At 40.3% G+C, this 24,640-nt stretch overlaps 1 protein-coding gene across 2 annotated transcripts in view; it reads left to right on the top strand.

The window, feature by feature from the left end:
- FCHSD2 (FCH and double SH3 domains 2) overlaps nucleotides 1-24,640 on the top strand; it is a 112,024-nt gene that overhangs the window by 43,058 nt on the left and 44,326 nt on the right. For both annotated transcript variants that reach the window (XM_027660012.1, XM_027660013.1), the window contains exons 4-8: nucleotides 15,308-15,384; nucleotides 16,623-16,767; nucleotides 18,787-18,920; nucleotides 20,803-20,857; nucleotides 21,452-21,580. In XM_027660012.1, the coding sequence (XP_027515813.1) occupies nucleotides 15,308-15,384; nucleotides 16,623-16,767; nucleotides 18,787-18,920; nucleotides 20,803-20,857; nucleotides 21,452-21,580 (540 nt within the window). The remainder of the gene's footprint in view (nucleotides 1-15,307; nucleotides 15,385-16,622; nucleotides 16,768-18,786; nucleotides 18,921-20,802; nucleotides 20,858-21,451; nucleotides 21,581-24,640) is intronic.

Genomic DNA, 24,640 nt, shown 5'->3' with positions numbered 1-24,640 from the left:
AGCCCCAAACCTCCAAATGATTTGCATTCATCCTCGGATAAATGATAAATTAAGTGCTGGCTAATGTTTTCTAATGGTCCATTTCACCTACGGCAAACAATTCAGGGAACAATTGGGTTCGGGGAGGGGGGGGGAAGGAGAGGAGGGTGGGGAAGGGTACTGAGGACACCACCCCTGCCAGGCCTTCAGCCCCACGATTAAACTGCTTCACCATTCCCAGATTTGACTTTTGTGGGTCTCGCCTTTAATTCTTCCTCTCTTGTACCCCTGGGACTGAAGGTGCAGTAAAAACCTCGGTTGAATTTCTGCTTTTAAAGAGGATATGTGGGGTTTTTTGTGTAGGTTTGGGGCTTTTGGTAGCCGAGGTGTGGGAAGGACAAACTCCCAGTGCCACGTTTTTATTGCACGTCAACCTTTGCCCCGAGAGCGTCTCCATGTGCCAAGGCTGAGTTTTGATTGTGAGAAAGCAAAACAAACCCTTCCATAGGGTGGGGTGGTTTTTTTTTTTGGCCACAAATAACACCTAAGTTAGGTTTCCATATTACCCATTTTACTTTCATACTTGGATCTTTTACTGCCGGGATCTTTTGCCTGTGTTAAAAAAAAACTGGCCAAATTTTGGCCGAGTAAATTGTGAATCAGAGGGACGTGGTTTTATTCTTTCCAGGAGCAATTACAAGTAAGAGATTCGTTAAACATTAGAACATTATTGTTTTAACTGGTTTTTGAGCCCTCAGTGCTCGACAGTTCCTTGGAATTCCTGATTTGCTGGTTGGTGGCAGTCGATGAAAGGATGAGAATTTCATTCTCCTACCTTGTTTGGCTTCTCTCTCATTCCTGGTGTACATGTCCCATGGATTGAATGGATCCAGAGCTGCTCCCGTATTTCCCTCAGTCAGCAATCCCTTGGGAATGCTCCTAATGAACGTTGTATGTTACTATTTATGGGTGTCCGGAGCATCAGCTCTGCAGGTGTTGGAATTATTGTGGAATTTGCTCTGGAAACTGCATGGAAGGACTGGTCGATCAGTCCCTCAGGTTTAAAACAAGCCCTGAATATCTGCTGTGGATCTTCTGCCGAGGGAGAACATTAAAATCAGGCAGTTTGCTGGAATGAAAAGGAATTTCATTACAGTGAGAGACGGTTGGCAGGGAAGAGTAAATATTGAACATCTGTAAATTAAGTTTAGAGCCAAGACTTCCTACTTCAGCAGTTTAAAATTTGCACAGAGTGGGAATGGATGATTTGTTTCTGCATTTGATAAAATGATAATGGTGTTACTTACCCAGTTTAAGAAAGAGTGATTTTATTTGATTTGCAACCCCTGCAGTAGTTTGTAAACAGTGAGCCATCAAAGATGTGTTTTCTCTGCCTCAACTGTGTTTAAAAACCAACAAATTAGTGAACAGGAAAATCTGGGTTTGCTGATGAACTGCACATGTTTTTTTAATCTCATGCTGTTTTTTTCCTTTTTTCCCCCTCTCTCTCCCATAATAACTGGGAATTGATTTCCCGTTTTACACTTTCTCCCTCTGAGGGAAGAGTTCCCTGAATGCCATCCCAAGTCTCTGATTTACAGCCGGCGTTTACAGGAGCAGTTCTGCAGCTACGCCTTCCTTCGGAGGGTTTAAAGCCGACTGCAATCCCATTCCTTTCTCCATCCTTTCTGGATGGGGTTTCCTAGGTTTTCCGGCTGTCAGCTTGCTGCTGGAGCTGCGAGGTTTAGGATGTTGTGTGGGGCTGGGAATCTCCCTCTTTGTTTTCCCGTTAGGAGCCTGACCTCTGGTACCTCGCTGGAACAGTAGAGAGGACTCGGCTGAATAATGGGCTGTGCTCAAAGTGCATCCAGCTGGAATTGCGTCCCGGGCTGGGGGCAGGGAGGGCTGGAATCTTTGGATGCCATCATGAAGCAATTAGACAAGCTACTTAATAATTTATAGCTTGCTGTCTTAAGGGTTGGGAGCGTTTGGGCTGAGGAGGGTTTTGTTTAACCTTTCAGGGCTCACTCTGAATATGGAGGTTAGAAATGATTTTCCTTTGAAGGGAATCCAGGAGCAGATGACTTTGTCATCTATTAATTAATGCTTTGTCTTGCTGTCTAAACAGAAGAGTTTGCTCAGATCTCTCTGAGCTTCAGGACAGAAAAGCCTTTGGGAAGCAGGAAACAAACAGGAATATTTTTCTTGCAAATCTTGTCATTGTTAAATTCTTTTTGGTTGAATTTCCTTGTAACTTGGTGACTTTTTATTATTTATTATTTATTATTTATTATTAGATTTATCATTAGATTTATTAAATTTATTTATTCTTAGATTTATTGTTAAAGTTATTATTATACTTATTAAGTATTATAGTTGTGAAATATATAGTTAAATGTATTCAATTTGTTATTAAATTTATCATATAATTATACGTATAGAATATTAACTTGTATGATTTTATGTATATAATTCATAATGGAAATTTTGTCATTAAATATAATATTTAATATAATACAACATTTAAAGTAACTGTAATATTTAATGGGAAAATGTAAATATATGTATCTAAATATATATTTAGATATATCTATTTATATGTGTGTAAATATATATACACACACACACAGAAACTGGGAGGCATTTTGATGATCACATTTAATAACTGTTTCTTTGGCTTATTCCAGTTATTGAAAGGCTGTATTCAAGATTTAGCCCCTGATTTGCTTTCATATTGCTTTGAATTCAGTTCTGAAGAACTGCACAGTTCCCAGAATTACAGTGTGGATTCGTTTTTCCCCCCTTTATTCTTTATTCCCTTTTTACCATCAAACTCATCTCTTTTTCCAAGGACTCCTCCCTTTGGGGGAGCTTCATTGCACAGTCTCTTGCAACAAAAAATGTTAAATTTAATTGTTTTTTTCCTAAAAGCTTGCAACCTTCACGCTTAAATTCTCCCAAAGCTCCTTACTCACACTTTGCTTAATAGAACTCTTTGGATAATACTATTTTTACTTTGAAATCTTCCATTTGTGGTCATTTCAGACATCTCTGATTTATTTTACCAATAAATGAATAACTTTTGGGCTCAGGAGCTTGTCTTGTAACTAATAGTTTGCACACAAATAAAAAGATTAACTTTGCTTTTTTAAGAAGAAGAACCCGAAGAAATTCAATCCAAACAATCATAGTTTGTAGGATTTCAGTCTTGTGGGGTTTTTTTTCTCCTGTTTTTTTGACTTGACCTGGAAGCAGACTCGGGAGTTGGGAAGCACGTGATCCGTTTGCTTTTAACTGGGCATTTGCTCGCTTTCCTTAATTTGTGGCAGAACCTTAAAAACCCTTCTGTCTAAATATCAGAAGAAAACAGGACACTGCACAGCTCTGGTGAAAAATTGGCCACGAGCCATCAAGAAAGCAGAGAAAATTCCCAAACGCGCCGATCCCAAAAGATCGCAAAGGGTTTTTTCGCTTCTCCTGCCTTTGGAATCACCCAAAGCCAGGAACTCTGTGCCTCTCCATGGCTTAATTTTAGTTTTAACTCAGGACAGAACTCAACACAGACTTCACAAGGGCTTCTCAGGTTCTGCCACCAGCTGAGGGAAGGCAGAAGATACCCGGTTAGGAGGACATGGACCATATGCTTCCCAATCCGGAGCTGCCAACCCAACTCCTTCCCTGTTGTGTCCCTGACTCAGAGAGCAGATGGTTCCTTTCCCCCAGCACTGGGCACTTCCTTCTTTCGGTTGTTCTGCTTGTCTGATTATACCAAATCCATGAGGTTTTATATAAATATATATATGTGTGTGTGTATATATAGCTCCTGTGGGTGGACCTATACTTAGCAAAACTTGAGCCTGAATAAATCCATATTTTAAGCACCCGAAGACAATCTTTTTTTCTTTTCCTTCTCCTCCACTCGATTTTCTGCACCTCTTTTTCTGAGCAGAGATTACCTTGCTGATTTTTTTTTTTTCCTGAGCTGTTCCTCTTAAATTCTTTCTTAAATGAGCAGGAAGGAAATATTTTCCTCCTTTTTTTTTTTTTCATATGAACAAAGTCCAACTGAGTCGGACTCGGATGTTCTTGGCAGCTGTTTATAGAGTTGGCTTGTCTTATAACTTCAGAGAAAAATTGCTTTCTAATAGACTGTTTTTCCCTGCTTTGGCACCTGTGTCCTGGGTTGTGGAAGGGGTTTTTTGGCTCCAGATGTTTGAACATGAACACAACCTTTACCATCTCGGCAGGATTGCTGCCAGCTCTTCCTGTGTAAAACAGAGATTTCTTTTTAAAAAATAATACCTCAAAACAGCAAATTTACCCCGTCAAACAGCAGTAAAGAGACTTTAAGATCAGTAATATTTTACTTAAAATTTGATATCATTTGTATGTCTGTGTTTTCTTATATTTTGTCTCTGCTGCTGTTTGATTTATAAAGGGCAGAACAAAACCACAGCAAAGCCCTGGAAATACTTCTAAAGAGCAGCTGCAGGAATGTGGATGTCATCCCAAAAGGTTTTTCCTATAGGATATAGGAGGGCAGATGTTCAGGAATGTGCTTTGCATGAGGGAATGTTGTTGTGAAATTCCATTCTGCTCCCACTCAGGGTTCATTTGAAGCCTTGGGAAGGTGGGAAGTTTTATAGTGGAAAACGAGGGAATTATAAAAGCAGTTATCCCTAAAAATCACTGCTACTTTGGAAAAGCTGGGTGTGAGCTTTGGGGCCACCTTTCTTGTGGAATGCTGGGATCAGCGATCCCCTTGAGACGTGGTTTAATTATTTACAGCAGTTCTGGTGTGGAATGTTCACCTGGGAGCTTCTCACGGCGAAGTTGTGTGGCTCCACAGAACGTGGGCATTGTTTATTTGGGGAGAAAAAATACCCAAAGATTTTTAGGATTTTCAGGGACCTAAAATGGAGTTGTTTTAGTGGCTCCACCAGGGCAGTGCCCATCTCCTGTGCTGGCACTGCTGAGACACCTCCAGCCCTGAGAAATGTTTGGGCTCCTCACAAAAAGGACATTGAGGGGCTAGAGCATGTCCAGGGAAGGGAACGGACCTGGGAAGGGGCTGGAGCTCCAGGAGCAGCTGAGGGAGCTGAGGGGCTCAGCCTGGAGAAAAGGAGGCTCAGGGGGGACCTTCTGGCTCTGCAACTCCCTGACAGGAGGGGGGAACTGGTGGGGGGAGTGTCAGGCTCTGCTCCCAGGAAACAAGGGACAGGAGGAGACAGAATGGCCTCCAGCTGTACCAGGGGAGGGTCAGGCTGGATATTGGGGAAAACTTCATGGAAAGGGTTTTCCAGCCCTCGCACAGCTGCCCAGGGCAGAGGTGGAGTCCCCATCCTGGAGGGATTTAAAATCCATGTGGATGTGGCACTTGGGGACATGGGTGAGTGGTGACCTTGGCAGTGCTGGGGGAGCAGTTGGACTCAATGATCTTAAAAGGTTTTTCCAGCCTAAATAATTCCATGCCAAGGGACAGGGGATGATGAGCACAGCCCCAGTGCCCCTCCAGGCCAGCTGCTGCCATGCCAAGAGGAGCTGCTGTCCCTCCTTGTCACCGTCAGCATGGGAGGAGCAGCAAGCTGGGCCTGCTGAGCTTGATGTTTACATTCATCCCAGGAGGATAAAACCCAATTTTGCATTTAGCCTTGGGAAATCTTGGCTCAGCTCTGTCATCCTGGGGAAGGAACACTGACAATTCCAGGCAAACAGGTGATTTCTCATGCTTTGAACTCGGATGCTACCTTGGCAGCGAGGCTTGAACTGGAGTAGTAGAACATGGGCTGAAGATCCTTGGGAATGTCATTTTTCAGCTCAGTGGGAAGATCAAAGACACTTCTGTTGCTGTTGAAAAATGGCAGAAATTTGAGCTGTCCCGAGTCGTCAGTGGTTATTGCTCTGACTGATGCTTAATAAAGGCTGGAGTTTGGAGCTGTGGGAAGGAAACAATAATGGGAATTTATTCTTGTTGGGAATTTCTTCCAAAATCTCTTGCCTGCGTAGGTGGAAGGTGAGGTTTTGTTTCATTCTTAAAGGCCCATGATTATCAGCTCACATCAACTTGATGATCAGCTGTCAAGAGACTGGGAAAAAACCTTTCCATGGCCACGTTTCTCTTGAAATTCTTGAGCTTACCAGTTGCTGCTGTATTTCCCTGCAGGACACAACCCTACCAGTTTTTATGTCCTCCTATGAATGTGTATTACTCAAAAAAAAACCCCAGTTAAATGGGATTACTCTTATCCAGAAATTTATTTTTTAAAAATTACTTATTCTTCTTTTTCTCCACTGCTGGCTGAGTTCATCAGTCCTTTTTCCTGCAGCAAGTTCCCAACCTGCAGAAGAAAGTGTCTCTGGTGTCTGCTGACCCCAAATTCTCATCTGGCTGATCAATCCAGCTGTTTTATTTAGGAAGTTCAAGCCTTTGTTTTTCCATAACTGGATCATGATGCCAAAACTCCTTGGCAGGTGTTGCTTTTTCTTTCTGATTTCCAGGGAGGCTTGGGTTGTTTGTTCAGCTGACAGAGTTGTCCAGCCAAGGTGAATCAGCTTCATTTGGTTTTTAGAAAATTGCAGATCTTAGGGCTCTTTGTCTTCCGGTGAGAACCCGGGAAATACTCCCCAAACCTAAAAGGGCTCTGGCATCAAGAAAGTTTCTTGTGGAAAATGGCGTTTAATAGGTTAAATCCCTCCTCGTGGGGTGGGGGGACCAGTGGTATTTGCACTGTGTGACTGCAGCATTTGGGATTCTCTTTTCCATGCAAATATCTGTTTTCTGAGATATTAGAGGACAAGGTGCTCCTACGTAAGTTATAAATATAAAACTGTAGAAACAGGTTCTCTGTGCACAAGCTTTATTATCACCACGTTCTGTTAGAGGGGTTAAGATTTCAGCTGGGCTAAAAGTAGATTTTAGGGGTTAGTGTTGAGCAGAATTGACAAGAAATATTAATGTTTAAAATTATTTAATTAATAAGTAGACATTTCTGAATAGTGATAATGATTTGGTCGTGTAAACTTTACCAGACAGCCCAAATACCAAAACATACCCAATTCATTCAAAAGATGGCATCGTGTTTTCAGGCAGATTTTCATGTTTTCCACACAATTCAACTAATGCCAAAAGCTGCCTTAATTGCCAGTTCCATATTCTGAAGATATCACGAGCTCTGAAACTAATTACCAGATGCAGAATTAATTTTAGAACTGTGATAAACTTCAGAGCAGGAACAGTCCCATTGTTACAAACTGATCAATGAATAGGAAGTGAAGCACAACCAATTTCTTAGTGATCTGCCAGCTGTTATAGGGTGGAAAACCACCCAGCTTTGTGCTCCATAAAGCACCAGGGCTTTGGAATCATGTGAACCTTTAATTAAGAAGTTCCCACAGAATAGGAAATGCTGACCTGGAGGATGCTTCCAGGAATAACACGGAGCAGCTTCAGTGGTTCGGGAAAACAAGTTCAGAAGGGTGTTTTTCCAAATGCTGAATATTTAAAAAATTAACCCTCCTGAATGGCATTATTTTAAAAAAAAAACCCCTACACATGTTATGGTTTATTAGCGTAAGTCAGTGCAGAGTCCCCCCAGAGAGGATGAGCAGTCCCAGGCTCTGGGCCTGAATTACTGGGCTTAAATACAGTTTTAGTATCTGAAACGAGACAGGTGGGTCACTTCTCAGGCCTGGTTTTAGTCAGACTTTCCTCTCTGCTCCCCTTTGAGCTCTTTTAACACTTCAGTGCTCTTTGAACCAGCTCAGGGTGATTTAAAGCAGAGCTGTTAAGGAGTGTACACAGAGTCTTAATTTGTTACCTTAAACTCAACTAACCTGAGTTAAAGAGATGCCAGGTCTGTATTTCTGCATCCCAGCTCATCCATAACTCCCAAATTTTGTATTCCTCACTATTCCTGATTGCTCGGAAATCCTTTTGCCAAAGCCTGTGGAATTCACTGTGCCGCGAGTTCTCGAGGGATGGTTCACCTGTGGTGGGAGGGGCTTTCACGAGGGAAAACAGGAGCTTTAGGGTGGCAAACAGGAGCTTTAGGGTGGAAATTTCATCTCTTGGGCTGGGCTGGGATTATTTGTCTGCGGTTTTGTAGAAACTACCCCAACCTTCCCAATCCAGGAGGAGCTGGGCAGCTTCGTGAGGCACTTTGGTGGCTGAGGTGCTGTTGCTGCTATTGGTGGTGAAGCCTCTTGGTTTTGATTTGCTTCTGAATTTAGAGAAATAAGTCATGAAATCGCAGGGTCTTTCAGGTTGGAAAAGACTTCAGGGATCATCGAGTCCACCCTGTGCCCCATCCCCACCTTGTCCCCCAGCCCAGAGCACTGAGTGCCACCTCCAGTCCTTCCTTGGACACCTCCAGGGATGGGGACTCCCCCACCTCCCTGAGCAGCCCATTCCAGTGTTTAACAACCCTTTCTATGAAGAAATTGTCCCTAATATGCAATCCAAACCTCCCTTTTATTCTGTGTTTCACCATAATTCACCAGAGTTTTTGTTTTAGAACCTTGTACTCAAGTGGCAGTAAAATTGGCCTGTGGAATTTTCCTTCACTGAACTTCCTCAGTTAACACCCTAATTTTGATATTAGATGTGTTTTTCAAGTTTTCTTAAAATCCCTTTTCCTGCAGGCTCTGTGGACCTGTAATTTTGAAGAGCTTGTTTTTATTATGGTTTAGTCTGGCTTTGTGGATGACTGATCCAGTACATCATTTTAACATCGTATTCTCAGATAATTTCCAGCCTGTCTTTTAAATTTACATTGTTTTTGTATCTCTACACTTTCATGTAATTCTGTATGAAAATACATACATTTTGTAATGTCATATTTTAATCTGGCCCAGTCTGGCCTATTTGCTGCATTTTTAGCATCCCAGTGTTTTCATTTTTGTCCAGTTCTATTTCTTAATTTTTCTAGACATCTGCATGAACTGAGCATCTTTTCACTTCCCACAAAATCACTTCAGGATTGACTCAACCATTAAATCACTTCAAAAGCCCTTTTGAACTTCTATTTTACACTAGTTTGAAAGCAGAAGTTTTGAATTTCAGGTTCCTTTCCAAATCAGGCTTAAGAGTCAGGATAAGCCAGTGATGTGGCTTAACGAGTCTCCTCCAAAAATGCTTTGGTTAGATTATAAATACATCTTTTTTTTTTCTTTTTTTTTTTTTTTTTGTGAGTAAAGAAAACATTTCCCTTTTTAGAAGGAAAAGAATAGCAAGTTGAAGCCGTGGAGAGCAGGAGAGCTGTGTTGATGGGTTATCAAATGAATCATCAAATTTGGGAGGGTACAAAGCTACTTGAACCTTTTTGTGACTTCATTTAACAAGTGTCTTGACTCAGAAAGTGGTTCCTGTGGTGGGGTAGAAAGTGCTTCATGTGAAGGTCTTTGCCTGGTGCACTGAAAGGTTTATAAAGGTTTTTCTCTTCCAAATTGTTCCACAGAAAGGTTTTGCTCTTCCAAATTCTTCCCCAAGGCCAGTGGCTTAGTTCACATGGATTTTTAATCCTTCCATAAAAAGTTTTTTCTCTTCCAAATTCTTTTACAGAAAGGTTTTTCTCTTCCAAATTTTTCCATATCAAGGGTTTTCTCTTCCAGATTCTTCCACAGAAAGGTTTTTCTCTTGCAAATTCTTCCCCAAGGCCAGTGGATTAGTTCACATGGATTTTTAATCTGTGGTTCACACTTTGCCTGTGAGGTCCTGTTCTGATCCTCCTGTTCTGTGCAGCAGTGGTTGGACAGTTCTCCAACCAACACATACTGTGGAAGGTGAGATTTCTGCCCTGGTTTCCTCAGCCCCCCAAGGTGTGAATTCCAGGAAAGGTGGGATTTAATGCTACACAAAAGTGGGATGTGCTGGGTTCACTCAGCAAAACTTAACTCATTGGGACAGTTATGGACAAAATGAGAGTTTGAGAAGCTACACTTCTTCTTTTCTGGTCCTAATGGGTGAGAAGATGCTGGTGAGGAGGTGGTGGGTGTCTGCCACCTCCTCCTTCCCTGGCAGTGTTTGCTCAGAGAAGGTTTGTGCAGACAGTTCCTTTGAGACAGAGGAAGGATTTTGTTCCCTTTGTGGCCTTTGTTTCCCAGCAGGTCTGACTGGAGGGTCTGGTAGTTCCTCTTTGGAGTGTGAATGGCAGAGCTTCTTGTTTGCCACCACCTCCCCAGTGTGGGATTTGGGTGGTGTTTGGCACTGGGAAAGGTGCTGAAAAGCTTGACTTTAAATCAGGGCTCAAAATCAGACCTGGGAATTGAGAAAAACAGAGATTTAGTCATGACTTCATTCTCCTCAGTCTTTTAATGCCAGTTTTAGATAGTCTATGCTTCAAAGCTTAGAGGAAAGGGATTTTTCCAAATGGTGTTTTGTACCTTCTGGCTTCCCAATTATCAGAGAATGTCATGGAATGGTTTAGGTTGGAAGGGGCCTTAAAACCCATCCAGTCCCACCCCTGCCATGGGCAGGAACACCTTCCACTAGCCCAGCTTGCTCCAGCCTGGCCTTGGACACTTCTAGGGATGGGGCAGCCACAGCTTCTCTGGGCAACTTGTGCCAGTGTTTTACCACCTGCATCCTAAAAAACTTATTTAATCTAAATTGACCCTCTTTTAATTTAGTCGAACCTCATGAGTTGTGGTTTAAAGATGGAGCTACTTGTATATTGAAGACTAAAACCAATCTTCAGCAGTTTTCCACATTTCCCACTCAAAGACAGGGTGATTTTGCTCAGACTTCTTCCCTTGGTGCCTTGGAAAGCTGGGAAGTGTATTTTTTCTTGACATATTCAGAGGTTGTGGAGCTAAAAATCGCTGTGCCCACAAGAAGAGAGACCCTAAAACTTCAAGCTGCCTAAAACACACATTGAAATAATCCCTGGGCAGTTCAGTAAGAACATCAACACAGACATTTTTGAACAAGTAATTCAGCAAAAGGCCTGAAAAATAACCTGGAATGTGTCCAAGAGGCAGCAAGTCTTTAGTGTAGCAATTTAAAATCTGTAATTTTGAAAGAAGGGCTGAGGGAGGAAGAGTTAAGTTCTGTCTCCTTCAGGTTACTTTAAATTCCTAGAAAAGCAACAATAAATAAAAAAGTGCTAAGACAAACCACTTAACACCAAGTTTAGTGTAATTTTTTAGCTTCTCTTTTTGCTTTTTCAGGTTAAAATTAAAACTGAGACATTTCGGTTCGGATGCTGAGGCAAATGTTTGCGTTAAACACTAAAAACACTTGTAAATTATGTTTCTCTGCTGTCTAACATCCTGCTAAAAATATTTATATAGTAATAAGTGGTATTATGGACATTAAAAAGAGTTGGACATTGAGATAACACTCCAGGAGCTTTCCCAAATGGTTTCACTGGGGTAGGATCGTTCCTGGACTGTCGTTCCTTTGGCCTTTCCTTTCTGTAGGGTATTTCAGATATTTCCACCAGTGGAACAAGCAAATCTTGGGGATTTATTTTATTTTTTAAATCCCCTTTAGGGACTAAATATAGAAAGAAATACCAAACTCGAGGAGCAAGTCGTTCTGGAGAGAATTAAGATGCTGCCAGTGAAGGAACAGTTCTAACTTAAATTAATGAGAAGAGCTTTGACATTTAATGAATTTGGACAATTAAGGTGATATTTAACTGCTGTAAATGATTTTTTTCAGCTTTCCACTTTGTTTTCTTGTCATGCTTTAAATATCAGGGGGAAAAAAGGGGGATGACACAGCTTGAAAAGAAGTAGTGAATGAAAGAATGAAATTCCAGATTTTCTGGAAGTGGAATCATCTCATGGTAGGACGGAAGATCCCATATCCAGGAAGGAGAAGCAGCATGATTAGCAATGCAGCTTTACAGGGGATTTCCACATGTTTCTAGGGACTTTTCCAATTGATGCTGCAGGACCAGGGAAACCTTTTCAGCTCTCATTGAACCCTGGTAAAGGCAGTGCAGACAAACAGTCCTGGAATCGTTTTGATCCTTTTGGAAAGCACCAGGACCCGCTGGAGAAGTCCCTGTGCTGCTGTTGTGTGGGTTGTTTGCCTTTCCATTTGTGCTGCAGCAGCTCTTTAGTCCCAGTGTTGTTGCCTGAAGCCCTCTGAGCAAAATAATTGTGTTTTGTCCACAGCTTGTCGTGGAAATGGGACCACGTCACATCCTGTGGGATCCCTGCCTGGAGCCCGTGCTGAGCAGGGCTCATTCCCATTAAATCATGGCATTTTAGTCAATCCAGCTCTAGTGAATAAAAGATCACTTAAAATGATCATAACTATCTCAGAATTTAATCCTGAGACTCAATTGTATTCAGGAGCTGGAGTCCTCTCACCACTCGGGTTTTCTGCTCCCTTCTCCCTGTCAAAATGCTGAGAAGAGATTGGCAAAAAAGCATAAAGTATGTTCCAAGTTACTCTTCTTGTGAGGGAAAAACATCCATGGGATCCATAAAGTTGTCTGCTGAATTTTGGGTCTGTGTTTGAGTGAGTCAGGCTCCCTGAGCTTGCTGAAGTCAGGTCAGATCTGACTGATTTAAGAGAAGCAGCTGAGACCATCAGGGAAGTAAAAACCAAAAAAAGTGAAAGTAAACCAAAGCAAAACTCTGTTTTACATAAGCAATGTAAATTTTATATATATATATAATATAAATAAGAATTGATATATAATGAAACTATTACTTTTCCTTGCTGCTCATGGAGAGCCTTAATTTGCAAGTGTTGAATAGTACAACTGGTGTCTGCACTTCCATGGCATCAGTGTAAGCAGGAACAACCTCATTCCTCCCAGAGAAATCAAGTCAAGAGAGAGATATTAAACCCTTGTGGGGTGTTTGCCTGCCAGAATAGGACTTGGAAAACAAAGTAATCCCCTTTAGAAAACAAAATCATGGCAGAAAGCTGCTGGGAGAAAGGGAAGGGATCAAAGTGATGCAAGAGATTGGAAACACCAAAATGAAAAGGAGCGCTGAATTTGTCTGGGTGATAATCCCAAAACTCAGGGTTGCATCAGCCAGTCCCTGTCAGGATTTCTTCAATCAGTAATAGGTTTGGGGGGACCTGGTTGTCATCAGCACCTCGGAATTATTACAGATAAAAACCTTAGGGCTGCTTTGAAAGGCATTAATATGTCTTTTGAAAAGCTGTCTATTTTCTCTGACTGATCTTTTCATTTGGGACATCTTTCTTTTCTATCAGGAATTGGTTTTGTTAGGATTACAGCAAATATATATTTTTTTTGCCTGCCCCAATATCTGTCCAGCTGACTTTATTAGAAAACCCCAAGCCATAGACTGGAGGGAAGGTCTGGCAATAGGGAACAGCAAGTGAGAGCTGCAGCTCTGGGAAACTGGAATTGGAGTGAAACTGGGCTGGTTTTCCATGGTCTGAGTTTAGCAGAATTTCATTGGAAGTGTGGATTCCTTGGGTGATTGATGGACACGATTCCATGTCCCATACCTCCATTTGCTGAGCAGGTATGCAAACAGTTGGAATGTCCAGAAATGTGGGCATATTAATGGCTTTTCAGCACAGTGATACCATGGGTGGAGAGGGACCTTAAAACTCATCCAGTGCCAGCCCCTGCCATGGGCAGGGAAACCTTCCACTAGCCCAGCTTGCTCCAGCCTGGCCTTGGACACTTCCAGGGATGGGGCAGCCACAGCTTCTCTGGGAAATCCAATCCAGGGCCTCCCCACCCTCCCAGGGAAGAATTCCTTCCCAATATCCCATCTCTCCCTGCCCTCTGGCAGTGGGAAGCCATTCCCTGTGTCCTGTCCCTCCATCCCTTGTCCCAAGTCCCTCTCCAGCTCTTTGGGAGCCCCTTCAGCTCCTCAAATGTCTCTGTGGAGACTCCGGGGGAACATTCTGTGTGGACTGATGTTCCTTCCTCTCCACAAATTCAATTTTGTGTTTAAATCCCCTTATCTCAAGCCTGTTAAATGTGATCATTGTGCACCTTCATGGAAGGAAGGAGCAAAAATAGCTTTATTTATCCCTCTTCTACCTTTTTTTTTTTTTTTGCATCTTTAATTTTGGCACAGCTTGTCCTCAGCTGCCAGTGAGCTTTTTTTGGTGTTTGTGGATGTTTGTTCAGCATCTTGAAACAGTGGAGTCAAATGCAGAAGGGATGGAAACATGAAAATAGCAGCAGGTGGAGGTATCTAATAAAGCTCTGAGTCTCAACACAAATTGCTCTGCCAGAGTTAAAGGAAATGTTATTTTTCCTTTTATCAGGTTTTTTTTTTAACAGCTGCCTAATGCAATTTGTGCATCTTTTTGAAAAAATGACCAAAAGAAAAGGAAACGCAAGAAATTGTAGTGACAGGCGTAGATTTAACCGTGAAAAAAAAATTGCTGACTGTGTGACCAATATGTTCAGATATTTCATGTTCCATGAGGAGATGGAACTTGAAAATGACCCTTAACTGAGGGAGAAAGAGCAGTGGAAATCGGGGAAGGTAACTTGGGAAGACGTGGAAACTTGGAATGGGAAGTAAGAGCTCCCAGCAATTGGTCCTGTTGGGGTAAAACCCATCTTTAATACCAAAGTTGGGTCCCCAGAGCGGTTCAGAGCAGCTGGAGCTGGACTCTTTGGGGAAAGACTTTTCCCAAATATCCAAACCTAAACCTCCCCTGGCATAACTTGAGGCTGTCCTTTCCCAGTTTTCCAGCCACTCTACCCCAAACCTGGAGCATTCCATGGAGTTGTGGTGACCCAACAGTCGGGAATCCTGCTCAGTGTCCGTAAACCCACTGCTGAATTCCAGGAGTTCCACAATGTGCATCATATTTTCCCACTGAAGGCACCCAATTCCAAGGAGTAAATGGGATTAGGAGCCTGTGCCAGCAGTTCCCCCTCCCTGTGTGCTTACAGGTTAAATTTCGCTGCTTTCTGACATTGAACACAAAAAGGTTGTTATTGGTTTTCTGAGGCCCCACGGAGTGAAAGGCAGAGACTGAAGGGCACAATTAACATTAATAATTAAAGATGAAGTGCATTTGTCAGCCTCTTGTCTACTGGAATTCTCTGAGGAATGGACTGATCCCGTGAGCAACAGCCTGGGATGATCCAAGCTGGGAATTTGAGGTGGGGCTCATCAAAGATAAGGAGATTTCATCTCTTCTGAGAACCCCTCATAAAATAAAAATTGGGATTCTTTTAGCTGGGACAAATCGAGCCCTTTGCCTTGCAATATTCCTGCCTCTGATCCTGCCCTTGTTTTTACTGGAGCTGTGGATTGATGGCTTCCTCAGATGTCACATTTTCATTTGTCTGACACGAGAGCGAAAATGGTATTTTAATTATTTCTGATTTTTACTTTTTTTTTTTTCTTTTAACAGAGCATCCAGAAGCTGGCCAGTCAGTACTTAAAGAAGGACTGGCTTGGGTTAAAAGCTGATGAACGAAGTGATTATAGGTAATTTACCAGTTGGATGTCCCAATTTGTGGCATTATTTTACTTAACAATGAACCACCACTTCTCTGGAGTTAAAGTGATTTTTTTTTTCCCCTTTGTAGCAGAGCATTGCTTTGTTTTCCATTGAAATCCTGAGATCAGACTGAAATAAATGTTTATATGACTTGAATGTTTAGGAAGATGGGAGAAACAAAACAGCATGAAAGGACAACAAAGTTGTAATTGTGCATCTGTTCGGGTGTCAGTGCTTGTGCCTGAATATAGATTTTAGCAAATAACTTTAAGGTTAGGGGAATAAATGTGGATTTCTTCAGAGGAAAAGGCAGGAACAGGTTTAAATTTAGGAGGCTGGTTGTGAAAATCACATTTAACAGGAGGGAGGAGGCAAAGCAAGAGATGGTTGTTTACAAAACTTCCTCTCGGTGGAAACCCGCCGTGACTCAGGTGCTGAAAGCCTTGGAGTGGCACCTCCTAAAGATGTGGGAGAGCTTTGCAGATGCTTTATTTTAATGTCTTCTTTGTATTCTGACAAGTTTTAAGTTCAACCAGGGAGAAATCGTTGAGAGATTTGTGTTTGGGCCTTTCAGCAGCCTCACGCCACTTGTGCATCTGAGAAGAAATAAACTGAATTATGAGTTTAAAGAGTACATGAAACACTCCCATAACACCCACCCACCTTTCCAGGTCCACCCACAGCGCCCAGAGATCTTCTCCAAACCCCTCCCTCCCTATCTGGGAGCTCTGGAGACTCCAGGAATCCTTCCTTCTGCCAACTCCAGAGGAGATCCCATCACCTTCTTCCACCTCCTCCTCCTGAGCTTTTGAGGTGGATTATTGGGGCCCTGATGGTCAGGTGTCAAAAATCACGAATTCCATGATTTTACCAACATCACCAACATCTGGGTTCTGGAGAGTCTGTCCCATGGAAGCAACAGGTTCAACCAGAAATGTTTGGCAAGAAGTGAAATCATGAAAGCAGAACAGGAGGGAAACGTTTTATTTTTGGGGCAACGTCAGTTAAATTTCTTGTGAAAAGTGAGGATATTTGCTAGAGCAGCATAAAGAATTGTGCTTATATTTTCTAGTTTTTAAAGCAAAATGCTGCTGTTGTGTAAACCAACCCAAGACTTGGTGACCCTTGTGGGTCCTTCCAGCTCGGGAGATCCCATGAATCCATATTTTCCTCCCTGAGCTCCCTTTCTTCCTTCCCACGACCTGTCTGTGTTCCATTATTCCAGGAGCATGTATTCCGTGTGGAAATCCCTTTTGGAAGGCACCATGCAGGTGGCCCAGTCCCGGCTCAATATCTGTGAGAACTATAAAAACCTAATTTCAGAGCCAGCCAGGAGCGTCCGGTGCTTCAAGGAACAGCAGCTGAAAAAGGTATTTGTGCTCAAGAAATCCTTGAAATGGTGTCATTTTTATTTGAGAAAAATGATTATGAGAAATCTTTTAGTATTTTAAATACTAAAATAATGTATGTGCTTCTCAGTCTCTTGTAAAAATAAATATTCAGCTTGTTGGAGAGGGATCAAAATGAGTTAATTTTAAGTATCCCAAGTTAAAACTACTTGGAAACGAGGGTTTTAAAAATGCGAGACAGTTGGTCAAATATATCTCTGCAAATCTCCCCTTGTGCTGTGGAACTTATATTAAATTGGGTTTGCAGTGGCAATTCCAAGTGGGTTTTGCCAGGATAAATTCTGATTTTAAGTAAAGTTGTCTCTCACACCTGAAGGAACGACTTGAGCAGTCTGAAAGGTGGGGGGATTGCACAGCCACCTCCTGTCAGGGGATCCCAAGGAAATATTCCAAAAGCTGCTTCAATTAAACTGTTCATCCCTGCAGAGAAAACAGTGTTCAAATAAGCTGAATATTCATTTAATTGCTTGTTGCATTTCAAAGCCATTTCTGAGGGTGGGGAGGCCCTGGTTGCCCGGAGAACTGTGGCTGCCCCATCCCTGGAAGGGTTTTTTTGAGGAAAAATTAACTTTATTAACTTTATTAACATTGTTTCCTTGTCCTGTGGAATTTTATTTTCCTGTGAAGTTTTCCAAACAATGCTGGAGCAATTTCATAGCGTCTTAATTGGGTAAATAATCTTATTTTATTCTTCTGCAGGTGCTGTTAGTTCAGTGTTTCTGAGTCAGCAGTAAAAGTGGGACCTTAAAATTTATATAAATCATAGAAGTTCCCTTTTTCCTGCACTTTTAAATCAGCAGAACAAGTTATTACAATTGTCTGGTTCAAAGTATTCCACAATTTCCCTACAACATGGAATAACTATCCACTTGGTGGCATTAATTTCCCTCCACAACCAGTTTATTTTTTATACAATTTAGCCTTTGCTTTGAATTTCCAAACAGATAAATAATGGATAGGTTAATAATTAATTACATATATAATAATTATTAATTCATAATTATTAATTAATAACAATTAATGATAAATAGTTAAATAATTAATAATTACCCTGATCTCCATCCAGACAAAAGCTTTTCCAAATTAATATTCCAAGTCAGTAAAACACTTGTGAGGTTACACTAAAATGACATCCAGTCTCCTGACAGTTTTTTTATTCCCCAGGGATGCAAAAGCAAGATTGTTTTACGCTTCTTAAACGATTTTAACAACTGGGGTTATTTGATATTTTAATTTTTGATGCCACCAGGAGACTTCAGGGATCCAGATCCCCACTGATGTGCCAAAACCCCTTCTCACAGGCTCTTAGGTCTCTGTCAGCTGAACAATAGATACAGATTTTTCTACCCTTCATTTCTCAGTTGTGCACACAAAGGATTAATGAATTAATAATTACATGGATTAATAATTTTATGCATTAACAATGCCGTGCATTAATAATTAGTGTAATGAAGAAGATTAGCTGTTTGGGGGGAGATGTTCACTAAGAGGACAACCTGACTTGTTGGAAAGCTCTCAACATCCTTATTTTTAAAAAAAGAGCTCTTCAAATAATATATATAATAATATAAAAATAATGTAATAATACTCTAAAATTAATTACACTATAAAATTAATAATCCTTGCCACTGTGTTTTATGTGGCAACTTTTCTCTCATGTTTTAAATTTTATAGAAGGAAAGATTAATCAGGTTTTTTTTATCACCTCCAGCAGGTTGCCTTTGGATTTTTCCCAGTTGTATCCCAATTATTTCAAGTCATTACCTCATCCAAAGCTTTCAGAGCTTGAATTTGTGGGTTATCATTGATTTTGAACACTTGAAAGAAAGGAAGAAAGTGGGTTTATGTTCTGATCAGCTTGAAAAGAGGGGAATAATTGACTTGGAAACGGTTTTAATCCTGAAAAGTAGTAAAATAAGGACGATGGTGTTATTTGGACGGCAAAAAAATGGAATTTCTCTCCTGGCTGCTTTTTTTCAGTGCGTGGAGCAGCTGACAAGGATCCAAACTGAACTCCAGGAGACAGTGAAAGATTTAGCTAAAGGCAAAAAGAAATATTTTGAGACTGAACAGATGGCTCAGGCCGTGCGGGACAAAGCTGATATTGAGGCCAAGTATGTTTTTCTAATAACATATGTAGAAATAATTGCAGGTTTAAAAAGCCCAGTTCCATTAGTTTTTACACTTGAAATTTGCTTTTCAGTGAGCTTCCTGCCAGGTTTTTTTCCAGAGTAAATACAGGGAAAAATAGGGTTTGTTTTCTTTTCATGAATTTATCTGTAATTATATGTCATTTATTATATTCAGTATAAATCGTTTGCATATAATAATTTTATAGAGATATAAAAATATAATATATATTCTTTTGTATATTTATATGTTCTTTTATATATTTTATATATATTCTTTTATATATTTTATATATATTCTTTTATAGATTTTATATATATTCCTTTATAGATTTATATATTCTTTCATAGATTTTTTTTATATATTCTTTTATAGATTTTTATATATTCTTTCATAGATTTTTTTATATTCTTTTATAGATTTCTCTGTATTATTATAATATTATATATAATCATCTATATGTCCTACAATATACTATATATATTATAATATAGATTATGTGTAATATTGTAATATTGTATTAGGTATAATTATTGATATTTATGATAGAATATATAATAGATTATATAAAATATAACCTATTATACATTTATACTATATTATATGATATGTATATTATCTATAATAATATTTTATTTATATAAAATATATAAAAGAATATATAAAATATATTAAAAGAGTATATATATAAGCATATATATAAGAAATATATATATATGCATATATATATATATACATACACACACATTTTTGTAGCCATTTAAGCACACCCTGATATGAAATTAGAACTTTGGGTTGGTTTCTTTAGGAAGAGAGTTAAACTAACTCTTCTAATTCCACATTTTTAAAGGACACTGCGCCAGTGCCTTTTTAAAAATCCTCCGGATTTCATTTTCTCTCCACACATCTCAGATCTGGGATCAGCCCATTTGGAAGGGGAGAGAACGGGACATTAGTTTTATTTTCAAGCTCAATTTTTGAGGTTTTTCCGTTCCTTGACATCCTCAAGAGGTTGATTTCCTTATTTCCAGGAAAGCAACTCCCACATGTTTTCAGTTTGGAGCTTGGCCTCACCCTTGTTATAATTTTTTAAAAAATTTGTGTTTTTAGAAGTTATTCAGAATTGCTCTCAGGGAATGAAATTTGGAGATTTTTTTCTCTGTTTCTGAGGGTTGGTTGATGAAAAGAACTTCAGTAAAATTTCCTGTAATACTTGAAGAAAGTAAAGGAACACAAACCAACCAACCAAAAAAACCAAGCTTGGGAATTTTGGAATGGATTCATTCTGAAGTGTTATTCGGATTAACAGACCTATTTACTTGATTTTGTTTTCTTATTTGCTTTTTAAACCACCCTCCTTGAAACAGCAGAGAAAGCCCTTCTCTAATTTATGCTTCGTGGATTCAGATATAAAAATCAGACCAATTTTGTTTTCAAAAATCCATGTTTGGACCTGGACACTCTTCCAGCTTCCTGGAATATAATTGCTGTTGATTTTGCATTAATATTCCTCTCATAGTTCAAATTGAAGCACTTTATGTCTGGAGAACTGCCTCCAAATCCATCAGCCCCTCCAGCGACTCCAGTTGCAGCCACCACCCAATTTCCCTTTTGGGATGAATTGAAATTTGGTTCCCAAATCAGGGGAACCTGTGCAAGGTATCCCAGAGGGTACAGTGAATAGCTCAGCATATTTTCTTAGGTTTTCCTTCATCCTTAAGCTTTGTTCAGACCCACACAAATAAAAATTCAGGTGTAAACAGTTATTTCAATTAAAATTTTGGAGCACAGTGCAGCGACTTGTTTTTCCTGTGCTTGGGAGAAATGGTCCAAGACAATAATTCCTTCTTTTAATTCCTCTTCCAGGTCCAAACTTAGTCTTTTCCAGTCAAGAATAAGCTTGCAGAAGGCAAGTGTGAAGGTGAGTAGAAGAAAAACTTGTGTTTTGCTGCTGATTTTATGAGGCAAATGCGCCAAATTATCTTGAATTATGGGTATTTTGGAAGGGAAATTGGTGGAATAAGAGATGAGCTAAGAGCACATTTTGGGCAGAGCACAAAAATATGATTGGATTTGCAATTAAATTTTTTTTCTTATTAGAGTTAAAACTGTTCTTTGAGGACCATACTTGCAGTTGCATGAGGGAAAAATACATCAGAAATCCCTTTGTATATCTATATTATACATATAATAACGTGATGTGATATAAATGAAAACTGTGCAGCTGTTAATCCCTTTATATATCTATATTATACATATAATATATAATGTGATATGATATAAATGGTATAAAGGAAACTGTGCAGCTGTTAATCCCTTTATATATCTATATTATACATATAATATATATTGTGATATGATATAAATGGTGTAAAGAAAACTGTGCAGCTGTTAATCCCCTCAAGTTTTTTATTACATTAATACAACTATATGCAGTTAATTAATTTATATTGGCATGTTTTGTCATTTAACTTCTCACCTCTACCTGTCTTCTCGTTTCCCTTTCCTGGTGCAGTTAAAAGCCCGTCGATCCGAGTGTAATTCCAAGGCCATCCATGCCAGGAACGATTATCTCCTCACTTTAGCAGCTGCCAATGCACACCAAGATCGTTACTATCAAACAGATTTAGTGAACATTATGAAGGTAAGGAAAGGAATTCAGGGATGGGAGCTGGGAATGGGAAAATCTGGGAAGCAAAGGACAAAATCTCGGCTCGGTTTGCAGCAGCCACGTTGATTTTTCCAAGGAGAAGGAAGATAGAGACTGAAATAATGTCCAGTATTGGTACCACTTAAGCCCCCAAAACAAAGCTGTCAACTTGATTTTTTAATCCATTTGTTTTCTGAAAAACTCACTTGGATAAAGGAATTAAAAAAAAACAAACCCTCACGTGGATAAAACTCACTTGGATAAAGGAATTTGGTAAAGTAAGACCTGTGTTTTCCTCTTGGGCTGGGGATTATTTTATCCCCTAATCCTATGTTTGTGTCTCCTCAGAACACTTTAGGGTGGGATTAATGAACTAAAATTATTAAATATCCTGGTTTCCCACTTGATTTTAGGGAAGAGCAGGTGAACATTCCTGTGGCGTTTGGCCAAGTCAAGCCAAGAGCAGCCACTTGAAGTCATAGGAAATGGCACACTTAGAAAGTTCAAATCTGATTGCTCACTGTGTGGGTTTTTTGTAAATCTCATCCCAGAATTGTTTAAATGCACATTATTCCTGTCTCTCAGAATGAAGAGGATCACAGAGAAATGGTAAAATCAGCTCACTCCCACTTTGTGGAGTTGCATTTCGCACATTGACATTTTCCATCTTTAATAATTTGCCCTTTAGAAACTCCTTCCAAGTGGTGCAATCAGAGCTGGCAGCTGAAAAGTCTGTTGTTTGCATTTGAAATTACAACAAATCACTGCATTATCGGCCTCCCTTTGCATCCTCTGGGGGGGAAAATATCAATATATTGATGTGAAAATATCCCATCTGACCCCTGCCCTCTGGCACTTGGTGGCACTTGGTCAGAGGTGGCAGTTTGAGTGATTTGTCTCGAAGGTTTTTGTTGCTTTTGGAAGGTCAGAGGTTGGTTCCAGCATCCTGTGCCAGCTGGATTAACACAGACAGGTAGTGTTTGACATCCCTTGGCTGGACAAATGTGGCTTATAAGCACTAAAATCCAATAAAAGTTTGTTCAAGCATTAGAAGAAAGGAGGCTGGGGATGTTTTGCAGTGACAGTGTTGGTTTAGGGTGGCACGAGGTATTTGCAGAAGTGTTGTTGGGCTGAGGACACCTTGGGTTGCTCCCAAGAGGAAGCTGCTGCCAGGTTTGTTCCTTGGATCCGGCTCTGGAATGCTGCTCCTGGGACAAATAAATCACAGACTCATGTCATGGCCTCATTTCATTTTCTGTAACGGGCACAAATGGCCATTTTCACTGGCAGGATTCCTGGTGACACACAGCTCCTGCTGATTTTCAGCAGTTTAGGATATGCTGCTTTATTTTTCGTGCAGAAAAGAAAGAGTGATTTGCTCTACCGTGTTTGTAAGCACAAAAGCCATCCCAAATCAAACAGGGATGCCTGGGAAAAAAACACAAAATACTTCCAGCATTTTTAACAGAACTGAGAATTGTTTCTATCCTATTTTACCTATAATTACAATTATCCTATTGGTAATTACTGTTTTACCAGTTCTATCTTAATTTTTCCAGTTACACCACTGTGAGTTCCTCTCACGAACCACGTTAAGAAATGACTTTCTAAAGCAGCTCAGAATGAGGAAACATTGATGTGGGGGAAAAAAAACCCAACAACAAACAAACCAGGTGTCCTGGACACTTGAAATAGTTCTGAGATTATGTAAAGAGAGAAAAAAAACAAAGAACCAAAACTGAGGTTTCAAACTGTGCCCTTTTGTAGGTGACAGGAGGGACAGCTCATGGCAGGTGGGTGGACACGAGTCAGGAGCTCAGGACTCTGCCAAGGTCTTTGACACAGTGTAAAAATGTTTTAATGAAGTATTTTATGTCATTTCTCTGATAAGTTTTCAAAATCTGAATGCTCGTTTTTCAAAGTTGAAATCTCTTAAAGAAAAATCTGCCTTGGGGTGTGAAAAGGACTTTGTGGAGCTGAGTAATTCGTGGAGCTCCGTGCCAAACATACAGTCAGCTTTGGAGCTAAAAAACTCCTTCACCATCCTGAATGATGTTGTAGGGGATAATTATGTCATTACAAAATTTAAAACAAAAAAAGACAAAAAAAGCCCCAAACAAACAAAAAAGAAACCCCAGCAAACTATTGGCAAACTTCTGTGATCTTAATTTTATGGAATCCCAGAATGGTTTGCATTGGGAGGGACCTTAAAGATCATCCACAAAACCCTGCCATGGGTAGGGACACCTTCCACTAGCCCAGGTTACTCCAGCCTGGCCTTGAACACTTCCAGGGATGGCATAACCTGTGCCAGAGTTTGGGAACTGTTCATTTTTCCTACCTGCTGACAAATTCTCTATAAAGCAGTAGCAGCAGGTGTTTCTAAATAATAATTCTGCTTTTTTTAAACCCGTTCTTTCATCTCCTGCCTCGTGTAGTCCTTGAGGGCTGCATTGGAAGAACAGTGTCAAGAGCTGGTGTGCTTTGTCTTTGTGGTTTCATGAGGGGTTTTTTATATTGTCTCAGTCACCTTTACTGCTTTTTTCTGTACTTTCCAGCTTGCTCGACACGAGGAAGTGCAATTGTATAATTTGGCTCTTGTTTTTGATCCGAGAGTGATGACAGGGCAGGTTGAAATAGAAACTGGGTGTTACATCATTTCCCTGCAGCAGCTCTTTGCTCCCATGTGGGTGGGACAAGTTCCACCATTGCTCTCTTAGTTCCACAGGTCGGGGTGTAAAATTCCACGGGAATTGTGGCCTTTCCACATCCTTGCCTGCTTTTAAGGATTCTGATGGAGGCTTGGACATTCCCAGGGATGGGGCAGCCGTGCCCACCCTCACAGGCTGGAGGAGGCTGAGCCAGGCTCAGGGGTTTGTGGGATGTGGTGGCAAAAGGAAGGTGGAGAAGTTGAAACTTCCTGGTTAAATAGAACAAATCCTTCCTGATAAAATATAAGAAATCCTGGTTAAATATAAGAAATCCTGGTTAAATATAAGAAACCCTGGTTAGATATAAGAAATCCTGGTTAGATATAAGAAATCCTGGTTAGAT

The sequence above is a fragment of the Corapipo altera genome, unplaced genomic scaffold (assembly GCF_003945725.1).
Source record: "Corapipo altera isolate COAL_440 unplaced genomic scaffold, ASM394572v1 74, whole genome shotgun sequence".
Classification (NCBI taxonomy): domain Eukaryota; kingdom Metazoa; phylum Chordata; class Aves; order Passeriformes; family Pipridae; genus Corapipo; species Corapipo altera.
This window is presented reverse-complemented; position numbering and strand designations above follow the sequence as displayed.